The 22,746-nt window shown below is 38.0% G+C and overlaps 1 protein-coding gene across 4 annotated transcripts in view; it reads left to right on the top strand.

The window, feature by feature from the left end:
• The first annotated feature begins 4,741 nt into the window (after positions 1-4,741).
• Positions 4,742-22,746, top strand: part of LOC107556034 (FSD1-like protein) — a 28,668-nt gene continuing 10,663 nt past the window's right edge. For all 4 annotated transcript variants that reach the window (XM_016239011.1, XM_016239010.1, XM_016239013.1 and 1 more), the window contains exons 1-5: positions 4,742-4,867; positions 15,818-15,913; positions 17,578-17,709; positions 21,652-21,753; positions 22,202-22,224. In XM_016239011.1, coding sequence (XP_016094497.1) covers positions 4,853-4,867; positions 15,818-15,913; positions 17,578-17,709; positions 21,652-21,753; positions 22,202-22,224 — 368 coding nt within the window. In that variant the 5' untranslated portion in view covers positions 4,742-4,852. The remainder of the gene's footprint in view (positions 4,868-15,817; positions 15,914-17,577; positions 17,710-21,651; positions 21,754-22,201; positions 22,225-22,746) is intronic.

Below are 22,746 nucleotides of genomic sequence, written 5' to 3'. Positions count from 1 at the left end.
CCTTTCTGAAACGCACAAATTTTTACAAAGCTCATCAGTCTGAAAAGCGAGGTGTGCGCTGATTGGCCAGCTATCCAGTGCGTTGTGATTGGCTGAATACCTCAAGCGTGTGACAGAAATGTTACGCCCCTCACCATACTGTGATGCCCTGTCCGGCTGGAACGACGAGACAAAAACACGAAATCCCATTATAAACCAGGCATCTGTTGCATCCAGTGGAGACATAATTATGGATTATAATGAGTTATACTGTCTTTTTACGCGTTGCGTTGCATCGCGCCACGTAAACATAAAACCATGTCTGCATTTGTGATCGGAGAAATGACAAACAACAAGCGCTACTCTACACTGCTCAAAACTCGCGGTTGAATCGTCAGTGGCAAATTCTTTAAATATAAAAAACATACTTACAGTCTGTGAGTCAGAACAGCCGGCATTGTAGTCTACTCTCCCAGGATCAGGAAACAGTCCTCCATAAAATGTGCTGCACACATCTGAATATTTGGGTTGAAGTGTTCTGGAACAGTGTTGTAAATACAACTTAACCACTGATTTCAAGTCGTGTCCATTTTTGGAAAAACAAACAAAGTAGTTTCGCTTTCACAATGAAATACACAGCGGGCTTGAGAACGGCACGGCTGGCGGATTTGACGAAGGATCGTTACAAACCCCAGTTTGGGGAATCTTAATGTAATGTTTAATGCACTTAATGTTGTTAATTACATATGCAATATATTTTCTTACTCTTCGCATTTTTATATCAATATGGTACAAGATTATCCTATTTAAATCAATGTGGTAAACGAGTTAGTTCAAAAGTAATCAAAAAGTAATCTGATTATATTTCCTTAAAATGTGTAATGTAATAGATTACGTTACTGATCACATTATTTGTCTTGTAATTTGGAATCAGTGATGGATTACAATTGGCAAGTAATCTACCCAGCTCCGGTTGCAGAATATATACAAAATACATATGACGTCGCTTTTATTCATATTTCTGAAAAGGATAAAATAGAATATTCTGTAGCTTGACCATTTTGCTAAAACTGAATTATTTAACAGAATTCATGTCAAAACATCTGTTTGTCATTGAACAATATGGCTGCATTTTTTTTTTTTTTTAGTACTGCCCTGAAAAAGCTATTTCACTCTACAGATGTTTACATACAAAATAATAACTGAATTTACCGTATTTTTCAGATTATTTCAGAAACTTATTCTTGGTGTGTCACGTGTATGTAAGTCCACTGTGTGGCAGGAGATGTTGATTTTCTCTGGGGTCAGGTGAAAGCTGTCATCACTTCTGTAACGAGGGAGGCGTGACGACAAAGTGGGGATCCAAATGCAAGGCTTTAATAAGAGCGTAGTCAAATAGGCGTGGTCAACAACAGCAAACAATGATGGCAGAGGCAAGGCAAAAGAGTAATCCAGATAATCAGGCAATGGTCAGGGCAGGCAGCAAAATAATCATAAACAAGAAAACAGTCCAGGGATCAAAACACAAAGGCAAGGAATCAGAGAAACTAGAAACACGGAAACTTAGAAACCACGAAAGAGCTATAAGTGATGCACTTGATGAGTCCGGGCAAAGGATTATGGGAAATGGAGTCCTGAGTGAATGGCGTGCCCTCTAGAGGAGCTCATGGGCACTCCAGCTGGAAATCATGACAACTGCTCTATCAGGACTCCTCGAGGAGAAGAAGGGTGGATGAACTCTCACTGATCTTCACTCAAGCGTGTGCTGTTTTCACTCTGTGCCAGACCGCGGTATTGTTGTGTATTGATTCAAGTTAATTAGCCTAAGTGAATTGTTTCTTGTTGTTACGCTTTGATAATAAGTGCTATGTTGATTTAGTCACCTTATTTGTTGGTAAGACTATCCTTAGCTGTTTTTTATGTGCTATTGCGTAGACAGTAGCTTATTCATTCTTTTTGTTGGATTTCTGTGGAAGCAAGTCCTGAGTGAATGGCGTGCCCTCTAGAGGAGCTCATGGGCACTCCAGCTGGAAATCATGACAACTGCTCTATCAGGACTCCTCGAGGAGAAGAAGGGTGGATGAACTCTCACTGATCTTCACTCAAGCGTGTGCTGTTTTCACTCTGTGCCAGACCGCGGTATTGTTGTGTATTGATTCAAGTTAATTAGCCTAAGTGAATTGTTTCTTGTTGTTACGCTTTGATAATAAGTGCTATGTTGATTTAGTCACCTTATTTGTTGGTAAGACTATCCTTAGCTGTTTTTTATGTGCTATTGCGTAGACAGTAGCTTATTCATTCTTTTTGTTGGATTTCTGTGGAAGCAAATATTTTTCATCTTTTGTTTTCTTAAGGTTAGTTTGATCCTTTGGTAGCTGTTGGTCATTTTTTGGTTATCCAGCATCAAGTGTGTTGAAATGTCTTCTTCTGCATTCTACAGTACGGACGTAAATGTACTTTCCCTTCAGCCTGAGGTTTATTCATTTCACTTTTGGTGTGAAAAGGCTTTTATATTTGCCGAAAAAATATAACTTTTTTATTTTAAAAACAAACAAGCAAGCCCTGTCCAGATTTGAAAAGTAACGCTAAAGTAATGTAACGCATTACTTTCCATAAAAAGTAACTAAGTAACGTAATTAGTTACTTTTTTATGGAGTAACGCAATATTGTAATGCATTACTTTTAAAAGTAACTTTCCCCAACACTGTGAAACAGTCCTCCATAAAATGTGCTGCACACATCTGAATATTTGGGTTGAACTGTTCTGGAACAGTGTTGTAAATACAACTTAACCGCTGATTTCAAGTCGTGTCCATTTTTGGAAAAACAAACAAAGTAGTTTCGCTTTCACAATGAAATACACAGCGGGCTTGAGAACGGCACGGCTGGCGGATTTGACGAAGGATCGTTACAAACCCCAGTTTGGGGAATCTTAATGTAATGTTTAATGCACTTAATGTTGTTAATTACATATGCAATATATTTTCTTACTCTTCGCATTTTTATATCAATATGGTACAAGATTATCCTATTTAAATCAATGTGGTAAACGAGTTAGTTCAAAAGTAATCAAAAAGTAATCTGATTATATTTCCTTAAAATGTGTAATGTAATAGATTACGTTACTGATCACATTATTTGTCTTGTAATTTGGAATCAGTGATGGATTACAATTGGCAAGTAATCTACCCAGCTCCGGTTGCAGAATATATACAAAATACATATGACGTCGCTTTTATTCATATTTCTGAAAAGGATAAAATAGAATATTCTGTAGCTTGACCATTTTGCTAAAACTGAATTATTTAACAGAATTCATGTCAAAACATCTGTTTGTCATTGAACAATATGGCTGCATTTTTTTTTTTTTTTAGTACTGCCCTGAAAAAGCTATTTCACTCTACAGATGTTTACATACAAAATAATAACTGAATTTACCGTATTTTTCAGATTATTTCAGAAACTTATTCTTGGTGTGTCACGTGTATGTAAGTCCACTGTGTGGCAGGAGATGTTGATTTTCTCTGGGGTCAGGTGAAAGCTGTCATCACTTCTGTAACGAGGGAGGCGTGACGACAAAGTGGGGATCCAAATGCAAGGCTTTAATAAGAGCGTAGTCAAATAGGCGTGGTCAACAACAGCAAACAATGATGGCAGAGGCAAGGCAAAAGAGTAATCCAGATAATCAGGCAATGGTCAGGGCAGGCAGCAAAATAATCATAAACAAGAAAACAGTCCAGGGATCAAAACACAAAGGCAAGGAATCAGAGAAACTAGAAACACGGAAACTTAGAAACTACAAAAGAGCTATAAGTGATGCACTTGATGAGTCCGGGCAAAGGATTATGGGAAATGGAGTCCTGAGTGAATGGCGTGCCCTCTAGAGGAGCTCATGGGCACTCCAGCTGGAAATCATGACAACTGCTCTATCAGGACTCCTCGAGGAGAAGAAGGGTGGATGAACTCTCACTGATCTTCACTCAAGCGTGTGCTGTTTTCACTCTGTGCCAGACCGCGGTATTGTTGTGTATTGATTCAAGTTAATTAGCCTAAGAGTTAATTAGCCTAATGTTACGCTTTGATAATAAGTGCTATGTTGATTTAGTCACCTTATTTGTTGGTAAGACTATCCTTAGCTGTTTTTTATGTGCTATTGCGTAGACAGTAGCTTATTCATTCTTTTTGTTGGATTTCTGTGGAAGCAAATATTTTTCATCTTTTGTTTTCTTAAGGTTAGTTTGATCCTTTGGTAGCTGTTGGTCATTTTTTGGTTATCCAGCATCAAGTGTGTTGAAATGTCTTCTTCTGCATTCTACAGTACGGACGTAAATGTACTTTCCCTTCAGCCTGAGGTTTATTCATTTCACTTTTGGTGTGAAAAGGCTTTTATATTTGCCGAAAAAATATAACTTTTTTATTTTAAAAACAAACAAGCAAGCCCTGTCCAGATTTGAAAAGTAACGCAAAAGTAACGTAACGCATTACTTTCCATAAAAAGTAACTAAGTAAGGTAATTAGTTACTTTTTTATGGAGTAACGCAATATTGTAATGCATTACTTTTAAAAGTAACTTTCCCCAACACTGTCAGTCAGTATTGTAGCCTAACATGGCCACTTAATTATTGACATGATGCTTAATCTGTGTATCCCGAGGAGAATCGGTCCCCTGGTGTGTCACACGACCCGTGCATGCACATCCTCCTCCGAGCCCACACTATGGCGTCGTAATGCCGCACAGTAGTCCTCCGTGAGAGAGACACACTGCGCATGCTCAGTATCCTCCCTGCTCCAGTGGGAGTCATCGAGCGCCTTCTGTGCTGTCTACATTCTCAACTGTGCATGAACTGAAGTCGGCTCGTCTGCGATCCTCGTGATGGACTCTCAGAAAGTAAGTGGCACACAATGAAAGTGTTTTGAGTCTAATATCTGAAATGTCGCAGCGGCCCGTCGCTCACGTGCGCAGGCGCACCGTTAACAATCGTGAATAGACACTCCTTTACATTCATACTAATGCAACGTAAAACGAATATGCAGTGTTCACTGTTAGTGCCATCTGGTCTCGTGGCCTTTATGAATTGACATTGGCGTTTTATAAATAGTGTTTGACCTGTAGCTGTAGCTATATTCATGATTAGGATTTATATTAGACCATGTGTTTTGTGTTGCCGGTGGATAAAATGTTACCTTGATGTCCGGTGTTGCGTTGCATCGGACTGAGCCCTTGTTACATAATACGCATGTATTCTGTGCTATATATAAATTACAGTAGCTCAACGTTGTGGCCCATTCTGAAAAATGTGTTATTACGTTGATAAACGATGCAGGTTAGCCTATATAACGAGAGAGTAGATTTGTGAACATTAGGTTAAATTACGAAATATTAACATTTTGCTAGTATTACTGAAGCTACAGGATTCATAAGACTCGTAAGTATCATATATCATAGGTTTCTGTGATTGCATAGCACCTTATGCATGTTAAGATAGCTGTGAGGAAGCTGTCAAAGTCATCTTTGTCTTGAGTGTTTGCATAGGTGTGCTGCATCTCTGTGTATTAGTGTCTGTCCTTGGCAACATTAAATGTAAGTCACGTTGATAAGTTTAGCATGGTGTATAATGACTAATTATAATGCAATAATTATTATGCCGCTTCATATTTGCCATGTTTTGATTATTGAATCAAGAATCATGTGTATATGGTAGGTAATACACATTTGTGCATGTTTCGGTTGAGGCAGGGAATAAACTAGCACACAATCCGACTGTATTGTCAGGAAGTGGGTCATGCCTTCAAAAGGAGTCCGATTTCAAAGGCGATGCTGAATGTAACTTTGGATTTTTTTTCAACGGGTGGTCGCTCTGTTCACCTGGAACTCAAAATTCAATCTCACCTGGAGTCTAGCAGTAAGAGGAAACGTGAGCGGATCAGATTGCGGCCCCTGAAAGTTAGATCAGCTTTACTGGCCTCCATAAACGCCTCAATGATACGTGTAAGCATGTGAATGTGTTACAAAGGTGGACCTTATTGTTGGCTGGTTTCTAATTCTGCGCTTCAGGGTGTGGATCTGTGGTGGTCAAAGAGCAAATTACAGATAGTTAGAACCGAATCTGTCTTATACATGTCTGAACTAGGTCAGCTATGGCTTCTCATGTTTCCCTTTGCAGTTGGCTGTGTTGACTAATGGTGCGTTCAAGTCATGTCGGATGGATCGTATTTACGAGTTGAACGCACATGAACGCCACCACAAAGTCATTATTATGAGTGGGAAACTCGAAATTTTCTTTAAGCCCCGAGTTTCTGAGTTGGGGGCGTGTCAATGAGAAACATGGCGGAATCGATGGATGCAATGTCTGTAGTTGACGGTACATTTTTGTTTAAATTGATAGTTTAGTTGTCCTATAAACTTAAATTGGTCATGTTCTTGTTACGCAGCTGAAATCCAAGTAAAAAAATGCAGACCCTGTTGTATTTTCTTGTATTTATTAAAAGAAGGTACACCGCCATCTTGTGCCAACTGACTTGAACGCACCTGACGTCGTAATTACGACTCGTCAACTCGTAAGTACGAACGTCCCAGGAGGACTTGAACGCAGCATAAGCTTCGAGTTGTGGAACTGCAAGCGGAATGTAACAGACAGACCGTTTCAAGCGTGTGAAATCTTTAGACATTTTAAAACTGATCTGAATGGTAAACATCCTCAATAGTTTAAGACAAATATCAGTGCCAATATTCCTTTAAAGGGCCTGCTCACATGATATTTACTCGGTTATTTCTTTGTTTTTCTTCACACATCACATGTCCCATTGTCTAATATCTCATCTCAAGCATGTACTTTACTGATGCTATTGTCTCTTTGGTAAACAAGTACACTAACTTAAGAAAAAAATATTAGAGGCATAATTATTTGGTGTGGTGGAAACAATGTGTGAAAAAATACCCTATTGGGCACCCTATTTATGTTTTAAATGCATGTTATAGATCTTATTGTAAGCAATTCGTACATGGATTTTTGTGTGTGTGTGTTAATCGTATTAGATCTAGTTTTCTCTGGTGACATATGCAGGACTTCTCCAATCATTTAGTTTGCATAAACTCCGCCCCCGCAAGATTGCCTACATTTTTGAGTGCCACGCCCACATTTCAACAACCGATGCATAGAACCAAGTCTCCGCTCACCATCTTTTCTTTTTCAATATGTTAAGCATTACACTCAGATGTGCCTCACAATATGGAAGAAAAGATCTGTTTTATTGCAACTTTAAACATGCAACAGTGAGTAGCTGGTAACACTTTATTTCACAGTGTCTTTGTTACACGTTACATGTAGGCCTACTTACTATAGTAATAAGAGCCAACCTGGAGCTAACCAAATATTTTTATGATGGATTTTCATATTTGAAGATTGAAAGTTTGGGTTTGGGACAAAGGTTGAACAATAAAGGCAAGTAGCAAAATGTATTAGTGTTTTAAGAAATGCAAGCTGGGACAAACCCAACTAATGCAAATATTGTGTATTTGATGTGTATATTTGACCATATATAGAGTGAGAAAGAGCAGTCTCTCTGGATTGGGCCCAAAAGCCTTTATCCTTAACTAGCATTCTCTCCTGGACTCAGACTATAGAGTGTGGTGCGGATTTGAGGGAATTAGGGACCGACTGACCAGAATAGTACACTGTCATTCTGTCTCCACCCTATTGTTGACTTTGTTTATGTGTTTGTACAGTGTCTGTACAGACATTACATTTCATATCTTGCCTGCGATACCTTTTCATGCATAATGGTGTGATCTACAACATACCTAATTTCATTAAAGTACATATCAACATTAGTTCATTGAGAATGATTGTCCTTTCTGCTGAACTAATCCCTCAGCCTGCTTAATCATGGCTTGCCGCTCTCTCACAACATCTCATCTGATAAGCATTTACTCCTCTCTGTTATTCATGCATATTGGGTTTCTTTAACCAGCCTCCCTGCAAGCACTAGGAATTCTGTAAAGAAACCTGTGGATGTAGTGTCAATAATTCAGTGCTTGCTTGTAGGGTGGAACAACAACAGCTTTTAAAGTACCAATGACATTTTTGTTTAGTAATCTTCCCTAAATTCCATGACAATTCTGTCATTATTTACTCACCCTTCTGTCATTCCAAATGCGTGTGATTTTGCTGTTGCCTTACAGAAAACGTAGAAAACAAACTGAGACATGAAACAGCTCAACCCGTCCTCCATGAGGGTCACATAGCATCAACTTTTAACAGTGTTGCATCAATAATGAAATAAACCTCCTCTAAGGGACAAAAATGGTCATTTATCACTACAGTTTGTGTCTTGTCTCGTGGATCTTAACTTTGCTGGTTAACCCATTGGATTGGTTAACCTGAAGGACTCCCAAATTAGCCTTATGATTGGCCTCAAAAAGGCTGTGGCAAGCCATCAGATGGCTCAAATCCAAAGAATACTTGGGTTTTTATGTGCACACTAGGCCAGGGATCTTCCACCCTGCTCCTGGAGAGCAACCTCAGATTTTCAAGGGATCCTAAAGATCACTTCTTTAGATGGTTCAGGTGTGTTTGATTAAGGTTGAAGCTAAATTTATTGGGTCTCCAGGAGCAGAAAATAAGGTTATTTTTATTGGTCATAACTAGTGGTCGACCGATATGGTTTTTTTGACAGCCGATACCGATGCCGATATCTTGGAAAGCAGGGTGGCCGATGGCCGATATAATTTTATTTATTTTAATTCATATTTAAGAAATTTGAAATCATTTGAAAATGGATTAAAAAAATAAACGTGTAAAATAAACATACTGTAGAAGACAGAGTATTTTTCACAAATAAATAAATATTTAATAAAAATGTAATTAAAAAGGAAGTAAACACTGTAACCAACAGAGCACTCAGTATTCTGGGAAGTTTGTGTGCATTGGGAATCATATTTTTTCAAATAAAGCCAAGGTAACACTCATTTTACATACAGCACACAGAGAAAATGACGTGAATATGACAGTGGGCAAATGCATAAAGTGCAGCATAATTTGAAATCAGTTACGAGTTTGTCTATCGTGTGCCTCCAGTGAAGCTGATCTCTCCTCCTGTCCGTATTCAATTCGCACGGACCATAGGATCGACCGTCACAGAACACGCGATCATGCAGGTCACATGCACACTTCACAAGATCTCAACTAGATTTGACTAAGTATGCAAGGTTTGTGAAATTAAATGTTCATTAGTCAATCAAAGATTTGTTTAAATTATATAAATGCGTATTTGCGGAATGCTGATGGCAAACGAAAAAGAATTATAATGTTTGCCTTTAATAATATTAGAAAACAGAATAAACTTATCGGCCAATGCCGATATTTGAAAAATGGCAGATATCGGCCGATATATCGGCCTTGGTGATGTATCGGTCAACCACTAGTCATAACTGGAGAGAAATTTTACAAACACTGGACACTAGAAACTTGGGTTTGCGCACACTATCAAACAGAGTAGGCTATACTTTGAAAGGCTGTGTATTTGGCTTGATGCATATGCTACAATTTTTGCCTAAATACTGAAGTATACTATGGGCTTTAGGTGGGTGAAGCGTGGCCTGATCCAAGCTTTAGTTAGTTGGGATGGGGACCTGCTGACTTCTCCTGGTGATATAGACTGGAATTGGAAGGAGCACTCTGAGGAACTTCTGAACCCTGAGGATACACCCTCAGTAAGGCAGGGATGGAGGACTCAGGGCAGTCATTGCCCATTTCCCTGGCTGATGTGGCTGAGGTAGTTAAAAAGTTCCCAAGTGGCAAGGTGTTTGGGATGGATGATATTAGCCTTAGGATACTGGATGCTGCAATGCTGCTATTTGTGGATGATGTTGTCCTGATGGCCTCGTCGGGTTGTGACCTCCAGCGTGCACTTGGGTGGTTTGCAGCTGAGTGTGAAGAGGTTGGGATGAGGTTCTAGGATTTTATCATTAATCCGGGCTCACACTACATGAGTTTTAGGCTGCTTTATCCCTGATTTTCCCCTCCTGAGAATCAGAGAAAAAATCTTGTCGAGGACCTCGATCTGTTACGATGTTCTGTCTGTATTATGTGTCAAAAACGTACCACAACCATAAGGACAAAGAGAAGCATGGGTGAAATCAGTTTTGAATGTACCGGGTGAGTGTAGAAAGTAACATATTAGTTGCTAAAACGTCAAACGTCAATGACGATCTGCTGCATGAGATCACGTGAGGCGCTCCCTTATGGTAATCGTAATAATATCTTGTAGTGTGTGATGCGCCGCGATTTTCAAATCTTGTAGTGTGTACACGTTTAAGATTTGAGGCAATAAATTCTGCAAAGATTCTCCTTATGTGTGTGCTGCAACCAGATTTCATAATCAGTTAGGATTTTAAAACTCCTGTAGTCTGAGCCCGGCTTTAGGGGGTTTAGCCCTTAGTGAGGATGTGAAGCAGATGCCCTTCAATTTCTATCTCTGAAAAGACCATAGCCTAAGTAGTGTATGTGTGTATATATATATATATATATATATATGAAGATGTAAACATGTTAATGCAATGGTAGACATTGTAAACTTACTGGGTGGTCGAATATGGGACTACTGATATAAACTTATTATATTTTATATGTACAATAAGCAGAATAATTGCAACATAAAGGGGGAAAAAGTGGAGATAAGGTTAGAAAGCATGAAGTTTGCGAATGCCAGTCTGTCAGTTAAGTCCGAAGCAAAACGCAACCCATAGCAACGCATTATGACAACAATGTCTCAGATAATCTGATGGTAAATTACTTCAAAAGTAAACGGTAAATAAATGACTTTCGAGTGATTTGTTACAAAAGTGTGAGGAAAGATTCCAGCACTGCTTGTGATAAGGAGATTTTTATTATTTTAACAATTCCGACGCGTTTCGGCCTAAGGGCCTTCCTCAGGGGACCACAGAAGCTCAAACTTGTGTGAGACGCTAGAACAGACCTCACGGGTTCTCGCGTGTGTCACGCACACACATTTGAGCATCTTCTTTTCCTTTTAATGGTGATTGGCAAACCTACTGGAAGGTGCATACCACCACCTACTGCACGACACCCACATGACAGCTCACGTAAAATAAGGATCAGGCTTACAATAGCCTATACTGATCAGTTAAAAAAAATGCTTAATCACCCCCGATCCTTTAGAGATGGACATTTATAAAAAATATAGCATTTGAATATTTGAATATTCGTTTATTTAAATGACGTTTAATTAGAAAGAAGTTTTTTTTTAATCAAACATTATTTTTCGTGTGATACAGAATAGCCGCTGAAGTAATGTGGCAGACGCATCACGAATGAAATGTTGCATGCATTATTTTAAAAATAATGCATGCAACATTTCATAAATCAATATTAACTTCTCCATTGTCGTTCAGTTGTTGACTGAACTGACTGAAGACTGACAGTGATGAGCGCTGCGTTTTGCCCAAAGTTTAACATTTATTAGAGCTTTGTTGTGCTGCTGGCATCTTAAAAAACGTGGCGCTCCCGTTGAAAACTATTTAAAAAAAATGCTAGCTTCGGGAAAAAAAACACTTTGGTGGATACACGGCCTTAGTCTTAAAAAGCCAGCTGCATAGAAAATTAGTGGTCTTCTCAGCTCACTCGGGGTACATTTGCACTTACCTGCAGTAGTGAATGCAGTGATGTGCCGCTGTTTTTCTTCATTCGACTGGTCATGACATTCCAGTTTTGTATTTCACATGATTCCTCATTTAGTATAGTTTCACTTGACAAAGTTTGCATGCTCAGATTTATCAGGGATTCACTAGGCTACATTTACGGACAGCAAAGCAACATTTTAGCGAAATTCGAATAGTCTTTTTATTTTTCGAATAATTATTGCAGATAGAATATTCGACTATTCGTGCACACCCCTACTCAGGACATCCCTATTTGTTATAATAGTTTGTCATTTCTCCTATCACAAATGCAGACATGGTTTTATGTTTATGTAAACATACGCGCCGCGTATGTACGCGCTTTGTAAAAATCAACACGTTTCAGAACGGCGGGGCATAGAGGAGAAACAATAATGTACAGTATGTGGAAAATAATGTGTTTTTTTAACCTTAAACCGCATAAACACATTTCATTACACCAAATACACAAAATACTGTTATTTTTAGCAGCATCATATGACCCCTTTAAATAGTCAGTTTCAGTACTCACTAAGCTGGTCCTGCAGCAGGTTCCTCTGAAACCCTCCACCTCCCCCAGCTCCACCTGTCTCGATCTGATACAGGATTTATGTATGGCTATTCATGTAGCAGTGGCATTTCTTTCATGTCACAAAAGCTTGTCTGTAAATGTATTAACAGTAACAAGTCCATGTTTGCTCTGCAGAAGCGTGCATATCAAATCTAGTCTGCCAAGACCAAATATTTGCTTATCCATGTCCATTAACATGCTAAAGCTATTTTGGGAGTTGTCATAATTGAAATTACACTGCTGTAGTGGGCTAATATAAGTAATTTTTATTGATTTATTTGCATTTATGCAAGAAATAGAAAACCCTTAAAAACAGTAAATGCAAACAGCAACCCTAGGAGATAACAGAAGTTACCTTGAAGCTGCTCTTAATCACAACCACAAACACAACCTGATCCACAAAGTGACTGGATCACAAGCTTCTCCTTTTGCTTATTTTCCTCCCTAGAATCCAGAAAACTTTGTTATTAATGACACCGGTGGGCGTTAAATGAACTGCAGCCAGCTACTTACTGCTTATGTGCACATACTCCATATAGTGATTTGAGCAAGCATCAGCCAAAAAAGTAACACTCTCTATCACTGCATTACCTGGCAGAGCCAGTGAGTTACTGTACAAGTTCAGCTGGATATTGTGAAATTGCAAACTTGTGATGTTTCACTAGAGAGCAAATATGAATAAAGGCTTGCCAACATATTAGAAAATATCATATACTGTATCTGTGCCACACACTTCAAATTACCAACTCCCATCTCTTGTAGCTCCCTGTGTATTTATTAGCAGTTATTGACCTGGCATCAAAATTGATCAGTTTTGTAAGAGGTTATTAATCTATCTTTGGTGGTATTAGCTTTTAAAGATGATGGTGATTTTTGCTGTATTGCAAAGCAAATAAAGACCAATGTTATTCCTCAGAGCATCTGATAAGTTTCCACATGAGTTGTCATATGGGACACACTGAGAAAGCCTTAAAGGGGTCATATGATGCGATTTCAATTTTTCCTTTCTCTTTGGAGTGTTACAAGCTATTGGTGCATAAAGAAGATCTGTAAAGTAGCAAAGACTAAAGTCTCAAATCCAAAGAGATATTCTTTATAAAAGTTAAGAGTCAGCCATGCCTACCTAAAACGGCTCGTTCTAACACGCCCCCACATGTCTACGTCACCATGTGGGAAGATTTGCATAACACCACCCAAATGTTCACGCAAAGAAAGAAGGTGTAACTTTTATTCTCGCTGTAGTATTGTTGCCGCCGCCATGTCCTGAAGACGCTGTGTGTTTCGTTGTGAACTCCGTTCACACTGCCAGTGACTTTTTTGCTGTATGTCGCTAGGGCGTTCCTACTGCTGTCGCTCTAATGTTATTGGTAGACTGCACGTTTTGGCATATCTTTAGAAAATGCAATCACAAACTATATATATTGCGGTAAAACTAAGATATCCTTCTAATATGACTAGGAATTAGACTTAAAAGAAATAAAAGTACCATTCTGCTGTTGTTATATAAACTACAGCAGTGCTCATGCATTAAACCATTAACCGGTGCTAAACTGCTCACTGCATCATATAATTAACAACTTGAACCATCAATGTATGAATCTAATTCACTTAGACAGCCAACAGTTTATTTTCTACGCATCATTTTTTAAATATCCATGTATGTGGTTACAGTCAAATCATATAAAACAGTGAAATCGCTCAGGAAATCTGTCCTGTCTTGCCTGCATTCGAGGCGGTGACGTGTGAGTGCCACTGACAGATTCTTCACTCCTATTGGTTGTTGCTCGCGAAATTCGCTGTTCATTTGCATAAAGTTAAAAATTTCTTAACTTTTGTCGCTCGACTCGCATCGCTTGACACGCCCACATTCCGTCGCCAACGGTCACTGTCGCTCGTGTCGCCGGAATTCGCCAGTTCTACGTTGAAAATGAATGGGATTATGTCGCTTTGTCGCTGTGTGTCGCTGGCGGTGTGAACAGGGCTTTAGAGGACAGAGATTACTTTATATTAAATTGGGTCAAACGTTTTCTGCTTCATATTAGCACAGCAATAACCAAGGCTGCATATAAATAGGATTTTGAAATCTTTTATAAAATTTTAGAATATATTTAATAGATAACTTTTTGGATAATGTGAAATAGCACATTTCCAATAAATCTTCCAGCTGAGAGTCTATTTCTGTTCTTCTTCAAGTTTTCATCACTAACTAAAGTGTTCAAAAGTATATAAACCAAAAGTAGTGCGTTTTTGCCTCAGAGGGAAAGCGAAAGAGAGGCTGATGCACTAGGCCGAAATCAAATTTTTTCATCAGCTGTTGAAATCATTTTGGAGGAAGACAGGGAAGTTGAAATAAGCAATGTGTCACGATCACCAGCTGGAGTGCCCTTGATAATCACCAGAGGGCACTCCATCCCACACCTTTGCCACTCTATCCTGGACTGCATTCCCCATAATCCTTTGCACATTCATCAGCACTCATTGTTTGCACCTGTGTCTTGTTAGCTCACCCTATAAAACCCCGGTTCTCTTTGGCATTCACTGCTAAGTCTTTGTATGTGTCTGTACTGCAATTCTAAGACTGGTTTTGTTTCTCTGCCTGTCTTTTTTGTTGTTTGTTATTCATTATTTAGTATTTGTTATTTCTGAGGATGGGAAATAGATACAATGTTAATTTGAACGGCACAAATCGTGCACAAATGAATGGCATAGTTTTGTTGATCATTTCTTTTTATGGGGTGCCAACTTCACAGAGATCCCTTTGCCTGTGTTTTGCCCTGTTTTTATTTTTTGGACTGTTTGCCCGTGTATATGACCTTCTGCCTGTTTCTGTATTACGCCTTTGGATTACCCATCAGTAAGCACTCCACTTGGATCCTCAACCTTTATGTCCCCGTGCAGTTTCATAACACAGTGTTTGAATACTGAGACAATTATATCTTAAAATGTAAAGAAAATAAAAATAAACGGTTTGTACATCTCATCTACATCTGAATCTGAATTTGTACTGAGCAAAGTTGAGGTGACACAAGACAGGAAGAGCTGCACGAAAGGTCAGACGCAAGATTCTTCCAATGGTGCTGAGAGATTCTCCATAGCAGCTGTGCAAACTAGAGGGGCTGGAATTGGAAACAAGAGAGTGAGAGATTGAAGAAGTGCAATGCATGTTAAAAAGCTGGCTACATTGCAAGGCGTCGTCCAGACAATGAGAGACCTCATCAAGACTTGTCTGTCATGCAAGTGGAAAGATGTGACACAAGACAGCGCCACTTTTCTCGCAAAAGATAAATGGGCTATCAAGGTTTTAAGTAGGCAGTTTAGCGACACAATTGGCACTGTTGACACCTTGTCAGATACATCAGTGCATGAGCAATATGGCTGATGCTGTATCTGGTATTTTAGATACCAGAGCAATCTCACAATTCTTGTTGCCAATTTTAGTATCACATGAAAAATGAATAAAAGGCTAAGTAATGTAGGGAAAATATTCTCAAGGAATTGTTGAAGACAATGAAATCATCAACAAATACAACAGAAAGAAAATGCAAAATGAGCAGCAGTGTGATTTTGTTGTTGTTGTCTGTTTTCTGCAGGATGCCTTACAGAGGATAATTGCCACATTAGCAAACAAAAATGAGGAGCTCCAGAATTTCATTGAAACGCTAAATCACACTTTGGGTCGAGTTCAGGTGAGTACTCTAAAAGCATAACAAACTGAGCGACGCTGTACGGTGTTCAGCTGTATACAACATTACTATATAGAGCAGCATGTCTCGTTTATACCACTAGAGATGCTAGAAGAGATTTTTCTAATTCTGGGGGATAGTAACCGGTATGAATGCCAATACCAAATAAGGTTTATGTAAATCAAAATGAATAAGCTTTGAAAAAATTGAGGTTAAAAATTATGGCCCAGAAAGTCTCATAATTTGACTTTTTGTCATAATTTTGATTTGTCTTGATTAGTGGTCGACCGATATATCGGCCGATATTTGGCATTTTTCAAATATCGGCATTGGCCGATAAGTTTTTCTGTTTGGCCAGTGCGTTCGAGGCTGGACTTTTATTTTGACGGCGCCTGAGCAGCACACAGTGTTCACATTCTCCCTCTTGTTCGCCGCCGTCGTTAACAGTTCTGTCTAATACGGATAGAAGTCCGTCTAATAATCCGATAGAACTGTTAAACAAAGGAATTAAAATGTATACAAAAGTGTTATAACGATTGCTTTTATATTATTCCGGACGCTCCTTCATCGAATCCGCCGGCCTCGCCGTTCTCAAGCCCGCCGCCTCTGCTCACTCTAGCCGGCCGCCGCTAACTCTAGCCCCTGGCCTCTGCTCACTCTAGGCCACCGTGTGTGACGCTGTGTTTTGTTGTGAAAGCGAGTCCGTCTAATAATCCGATAGAACTGTTAAACAAAGGAATTAAAATGTATACAAAAGTGTTATAACGATTGCTTTTATATTATTAGTAATAGAAAGGCAAACATTATAATACTTTCTCGTTTGCCGTCAGCATTCAGCAAATACGCATTTATATCATTTAAACAAATCTTTGAATGACTAGTTAACATCTAATTTCCAAAACATAATTTCTCAAACTTAGTTGGATCCAGTTGTGAGATCTTGTGAAGTGTGCATGTATTTTTATATTTAAAGAGTTTTTATATTTTATATATTTTTTATATTTAAAGCAAGTTTTTTGGGCAGTGTAGGGTAGCGCTTGTTGTTTGTCATTTCTCCTATCACAAATGCAGACATGGTTTTATGTTTATGTAAACATACGCGCCGCGTATGTACGCGCTTTGTAAAAATCAACACGTTTCAGAACGGCGGGGCATAGAGGAGAAACAATACAAATGTATTTTTTAATCCATGTTCAAATGATTCAATTTCAAATTTCTTAAATATTAATGAAAATAAATACAATTATATCGGCTTTATATCGGCCACCCTGCTTTCCAAGATATCTGCATCGGCTGTCAAAACACCAATATCGGTTGATCACTAGTCTTGATTTCTTGATCTCATAATTTCTAGCTTTTATCTCTATTTTTATGAAGCATCTCATAACTTTTTGTTATAACTATGATTTACCATACCTACACTCTAAAAAATGCTGGGTTATTTCAACCCAACTTTGGGTCAAATTTGGACTAACCCAACTTTTGGGTTAAAAATTTAATGTAAAAATTTAACCCAACAGTTGGGTTAGTCCATATTTAGTGTATTAGCTCTGCATTTGCTAAAAGTGAAATGTTGGAAGCTGCCTGAGATTACTGTAAGATTACGGGTAGTTATACTTGCTTTCACATTTTTTCTCCCTTCATTTTAAAATGTTGTCATGTTTCAGGTCAACTCCACACAGGTGGTGTCGGATTTAGAGGAGGAATTCGACACGCTGTACTCCATCCTAGATGAGATGAAAGAGAGTATGACCAACACCATCAAACAGGACACAGTCCGGAAATCACATGAGCTTCAGGTACCAGCCTTAACCCAAACTACCTCAAAGGACTTTGGGATTGGCACATGAACCCTCAAACTAATGTAGAATCAACATAAGAAGTAATTCAAATGATATTAGTTTAATGGCATCTTTATACCAAGTGTTATCAAGCTCAGTAATGCTAATATCGATCCAAATACTAATGCCTCATAAATTGAGCCATTTTAATAATCAATTTAGTCATCAAAAGTCATCCATTTTTAGGCTTAAATAGACCTAAACTGTATACTGTCAGAATACTCTTTCAGTTTATCATTCATTAATAACAGGAACAAAGTTATAACAACTTTTGATTTAGATACATTTATAATAATCACCAAGTAAACCTGTTAATAAATGTCACTTTTAGCTTTGTCTTAATTTAGTTCAATCTAACTCCAGGTGATGTTGCTCTGTCACATCATTAGAAACACTCAGAAACTATTTTTATGTGAAGATCAGCATTAGTATCAAGGGGATCAACAGGGTCTGTCTGTGAATCCCTACTGATTTAATAAAGCATTCACACTTTCATTATCAGTTGGGCGCTCTCTCAGGAAAGATGTATTTGTAATTATTTTTAAGACTTAAGGAGCCTTAAACCAGCACTGCTCATATTTCGAGCAGGATTATAGGTTCAGTTATCGCATAGCTTTGTTTTTGTTCAAGTTTCTGGTAAGTGTGTGTGTGTGTGTGTGTGTGTGGTTGGGCTGGTGCTGTAATGGCAGTATTGTGCCCAGCCCTCTAAGTCCACTGAACAGGAACAATACCAGAGAGAGCAATGAGCTTAGATAAGTGATTAGCCATCAGCACCCTTCCCATCCTTAACCGCAGAACAGTACGTAAACACGCCGGCTGCTGCTCATTACTGACAGCTACAGAAACCTTTATAGGGTACTTTTTAAGGATTCTGTTATCTGTAGCTTCTGTATGTCCTTCATGCTTCTCAAGTTCTTCAATTTGTACATATGTGACCCTGGAGCACAAAAGCAGTGTTGAGTCGCTGGGGGATATTTGTAGCAATAGCCAACAATACATTGTATGGGTCACAATTATACATTTCTCTTTTATGCCAAAAATCATTAGGATATTAAGATCATGCTCCATGAAGATATTTTGTAAATTTTCTACTGTAAATATATCAAAACTTAATTTTTGATTATTAATATGCATTTCTAAGAACTTCATTTGAACAACTTTAAAGACGATTTTCTCATTATTTAGATTTTTTTGCACCCTCAGATTCCAGATTTTCAAATAGCTGTATCTCGGCCAAAGATTGTGCTATCCTAACAAACCATACATCAATGGAAAGATTATTTATTCAATTTTGAATGGTTTTGTGGTCCAGGGTCACATATTTTATCACTAGACACTGCTTTTATCTTTCTAAACGGAGCCTCTTTCTGGCCATTCTGGATATTATAGAAATACTTTTTTAATGGTTTTTGATGTTTTACTTGTTTTTTTTGTTTTTTGTTTGGTTTTTTTAACCTTCTTCAGAACATGAAATATTAAGGATGCACTGGTATAAAAATTCTGATTACCAGTGTGATTGCTGATATTATATACTATTGTAATTATTGTATTAAATTGACTTCACATTGACCCACATAGCAGCATCAACAATAAATTTGTAATTTACTTTATGTGTGCATGTTGTTGATAAAAATAGTATTCATGAGAATGCTGTAGTGTGGGACGGTCAGGGAGCTCGCACTGAAGAAACCTCTGGGGTAGTGAGCAGATTTCTTTCAGTTCAGTGGACATGTAGGGTAAAGCTTTGAGTGTTATGTCATGTTTCTTTAGAACTCATTTTATGTGCAAGCATAAGAATCTTAGAATCTTAATAATAGCAGCCGGTATGCTGCTTTGACTCCACTCAGCAACAGCTGTATGACTCATATCACAACCGTGAAACTGATCTTGCTCAACAATAACAGCAGTGTAGTTTTTTGTGCACGGCAGATATGAGATGGGTCTTTTAATCCAGGCACAAGTGGTCACTGAAAATGCACTGGAGACAAATGGTAATGCCAGGTGCAGTTAGTAATGTGTTACAGCTGTCCACTTGTGATCGGATCACCCGAGATTCAGGTCTTAACAGGTCCTTAGTGGTGAGGATTTTTCAGTGAGTCACATTGATACATTAGTAGGTGGTCTTTATAAGTGAGTCATTGTATCATGCACTCAACTGATTTGTTGAAATATACAGATTGATTCAGGAATGCCTTGCTTTGTTTGGAACATGGTTGTTGGGGCAAAAATAGTAACTGGCAAATTTTTTTTCTACCATGTAACTCAATATTATCTTAGTAACTCTTAATAGAATGGTTTTGTGGTCCAGGGTCACATATTTTATCACTAGACACTGCTTTTATCTTTCTAAACGGAGCCTCTTTCTGGCCATTCTGGATATTATAGAAATACTTTTTTAATGGTTTTTGATGTTTTACTTGTTTTTTTTGTTTTTTGTTTGGTTTTTTTAACCTTCTTCAGAACATGAAATATTAAGGATGCACTGGTATAAAAATTCTGATTACCAGTGTGATTGCTGATATTATATACTATTGTAATTATTGTATTAAATTGACTTCACATTGACCCACATAGCAGCATCAACAATAAATTTGTAATTTACTTTATGTGTGCATGTTGTTGATAAAAATAGTATTCATGAGAATGCTGTAGTGTGGGACGGTCAGGGAGCTCGCACTGAAGAAACCTCTGGGGTAGTGAGCAGATTTCTTTCAGTTCAGTGGACATGTAGGGTAAAGCTTTGAGTGTTATGTCATGTTTCTTTAGAACTCATTTTATGTGCAAGCATAAGAATCTTAGAATCTTAATAATAGCAGCCGGTATGCTGCTTTGACTCCACTCAGCAACAGCTGTATGACTCATATCACAACCGTGAAACTGATCTTGCTCAACAATAACAGCAGTGTAGTTTTTTGTGCACGGCAGATATGAGATGGGTCTTTTAATCCAGGCACAAGTGGTCACTGAAGATGCACTGGAGACAAATGGTAATGCCAGGTGCAGTTAGTAATGTGTTACAGCTGTCCACTTGTGATCGGATCACCCGAGATTCAGGCCTTAACAGGTCCTTAGTGGTGAGGATTTTTCAGTGAGTCACATTGATACATTAGTAGGTGGTCTTTATAAGTGAGTCATTGTATCATGCACTCAACTGATTTGTTGAAAAATACAGATTGATTCAGGAATGCCTTGCTTTGTTTGGAACATGGTTGTTGGGGCAAAAATAGTAACTGGCAAAATTTTTTTCTACCATGTAACTCAATATTATCTTAGTAACTCTTAATAGTTAACATTTGATATTGCTTAAGCATCTTTCAAGAAATATTACACTCGTGGTTGTGCTGTTGGCCTGAATGTCAGCACTGCTGTGATTCCCAAATGTTATTTTAGTATTATTGAGATACTATTATAGTTGTTTTTAATACTTTAAAATAGTTTTTCTTTTTGTGTTTTCCATTTTCATTTTAGTTAGAGTTTTAGTAATTTTGTTGTTTTGTCATTTTTATGTTATTGCATTTTTTTAAAGTCTGTAGATTTTATTCATCTTCATTTCAGTAATTTTAGTACATCAAGTTAAACTAAATGAAACTGAGAAACTAGCTGAAATAACAAAAAAGTCAGTTTATTTATTTCAAGCAACAAAAATAATAATAATAATTTTTATGGTTTTAGTTAGCTGTAATAACTCTAATTTGCTGTCACACTCGGCCAGTGTCTATGTGCCTGCAACACTTGCTTGTGTGATTTTGCTTCAGTATGAAAAATGCACATCTGTTTGAAAGCCTTGTATAGAAAAAAGATTACACTGTTTGAATTAGAAAAATATAAGCACAGATATAATCAACTAGCGCAAATCATTTCAGAATCACTAATAATGATCAACTTTTATTTCTTCTCCAGAACCAGCTGACCCAAAGCACCAGTGCATTAGAGAGTGCAGAGGAACTTTTGGAGTTTGCTAATAATGCGCTGCACATTACAGATGAGGGGGATTTCACAAAGGTAGACGCATGCTGATGTTTTTGATAAAGGATACTTGCAACTCAGGACATCAATTATTTAATTCAGTAAAATGCTTTTTTTTTCCCATTTTATTTACTACGCAAAAGCCAAGAATTAAAACAAGAACTATATATACTAATCCTGCTTATTGTCTGGAACTTGATTTTTTTCACCTGTGTAATGCTAATGGAAAAAAAAACGATCTGTTCATTTAATGTGAATCTGTTACAAACTAATGTGTATACAAAACAGTCTGTTAAACTGCTCATCAACCTGTGCTTTATATGTTTAGGATCCTGATTTACCCTCTTGTGTGTGTGTGTGTGTGTGTGTGTGTATCCAGTCCAGCACTGAGCTGAGCTGAATTGCATGCTTACACCTTACCTGCATGGCGATACTAACGTCCTGCTCTTTTTTTCCTCTCTTCCTCGTTATCTTCACCCTCAAGGCTGCCAAACAGATCAAAGATAGGTACAGTATATGTTCCACTCTCTGTATGTGGTTGTGTGACCACTGCATGACACATACGTTCACGTAGTTTGTTTTGCTCTATCTATCTGTCTGTCTGTCTGTCTGTCTGTCTGTCTGTCTGTCTATCTATCTATCTATCTATCTATCTATCTATCTATCTATCTATCTATCTATCTATCTATCTATCTATCTATACGCTAGTATAAAGACACGTTCTCATTGTCAACCCACAAAGTTCAAGATTGTCTCTGAATAAATTGATTTTTAAGAGTTTTACATAAAGAGCTAATTTGAGGGAAGCCTGTTGTGGAAGGGGGACGGACGCCGCTGATGATCTCCACCGGGGGAAATGAGAGATTATGGAATATAGCTGACGGGAATTGCCAAGTGTGGGAGTGGAGTCATTAAAAGTATTGCTGATAGTTTGTTTTGCTCTATCTGTCTGTCTATCTATCTATCTATCTATCTATCTATCTGTCTATCTATCTATCTATCTATCTAGCTATCTATCTATCTATCTAT

Source organism: Sinocyclocheilus grahami, unplaced genomic scaffold (assembly GCF_001515645.1).
Source record: "Sinocyclocheilus grahami isolate Dianchi unplaced genomic scaffold, SAMN03320097.WGS_v1.1 scaffold553.1, whole genome shotgun sequence".
NCBI classification, from domain to species: Eukaryota; Metazoa; Chordata; class Actinopteri; order Cypriniformes; family Cyprinidae; genus Sinocyclocheilus; species Sinocyclocheilus grahami.
The sequence above is the reverse complement of the archived record's forward strand: the minus strand, read 5'-3'. Positions and strand labels throughout refer to the sequence as shown.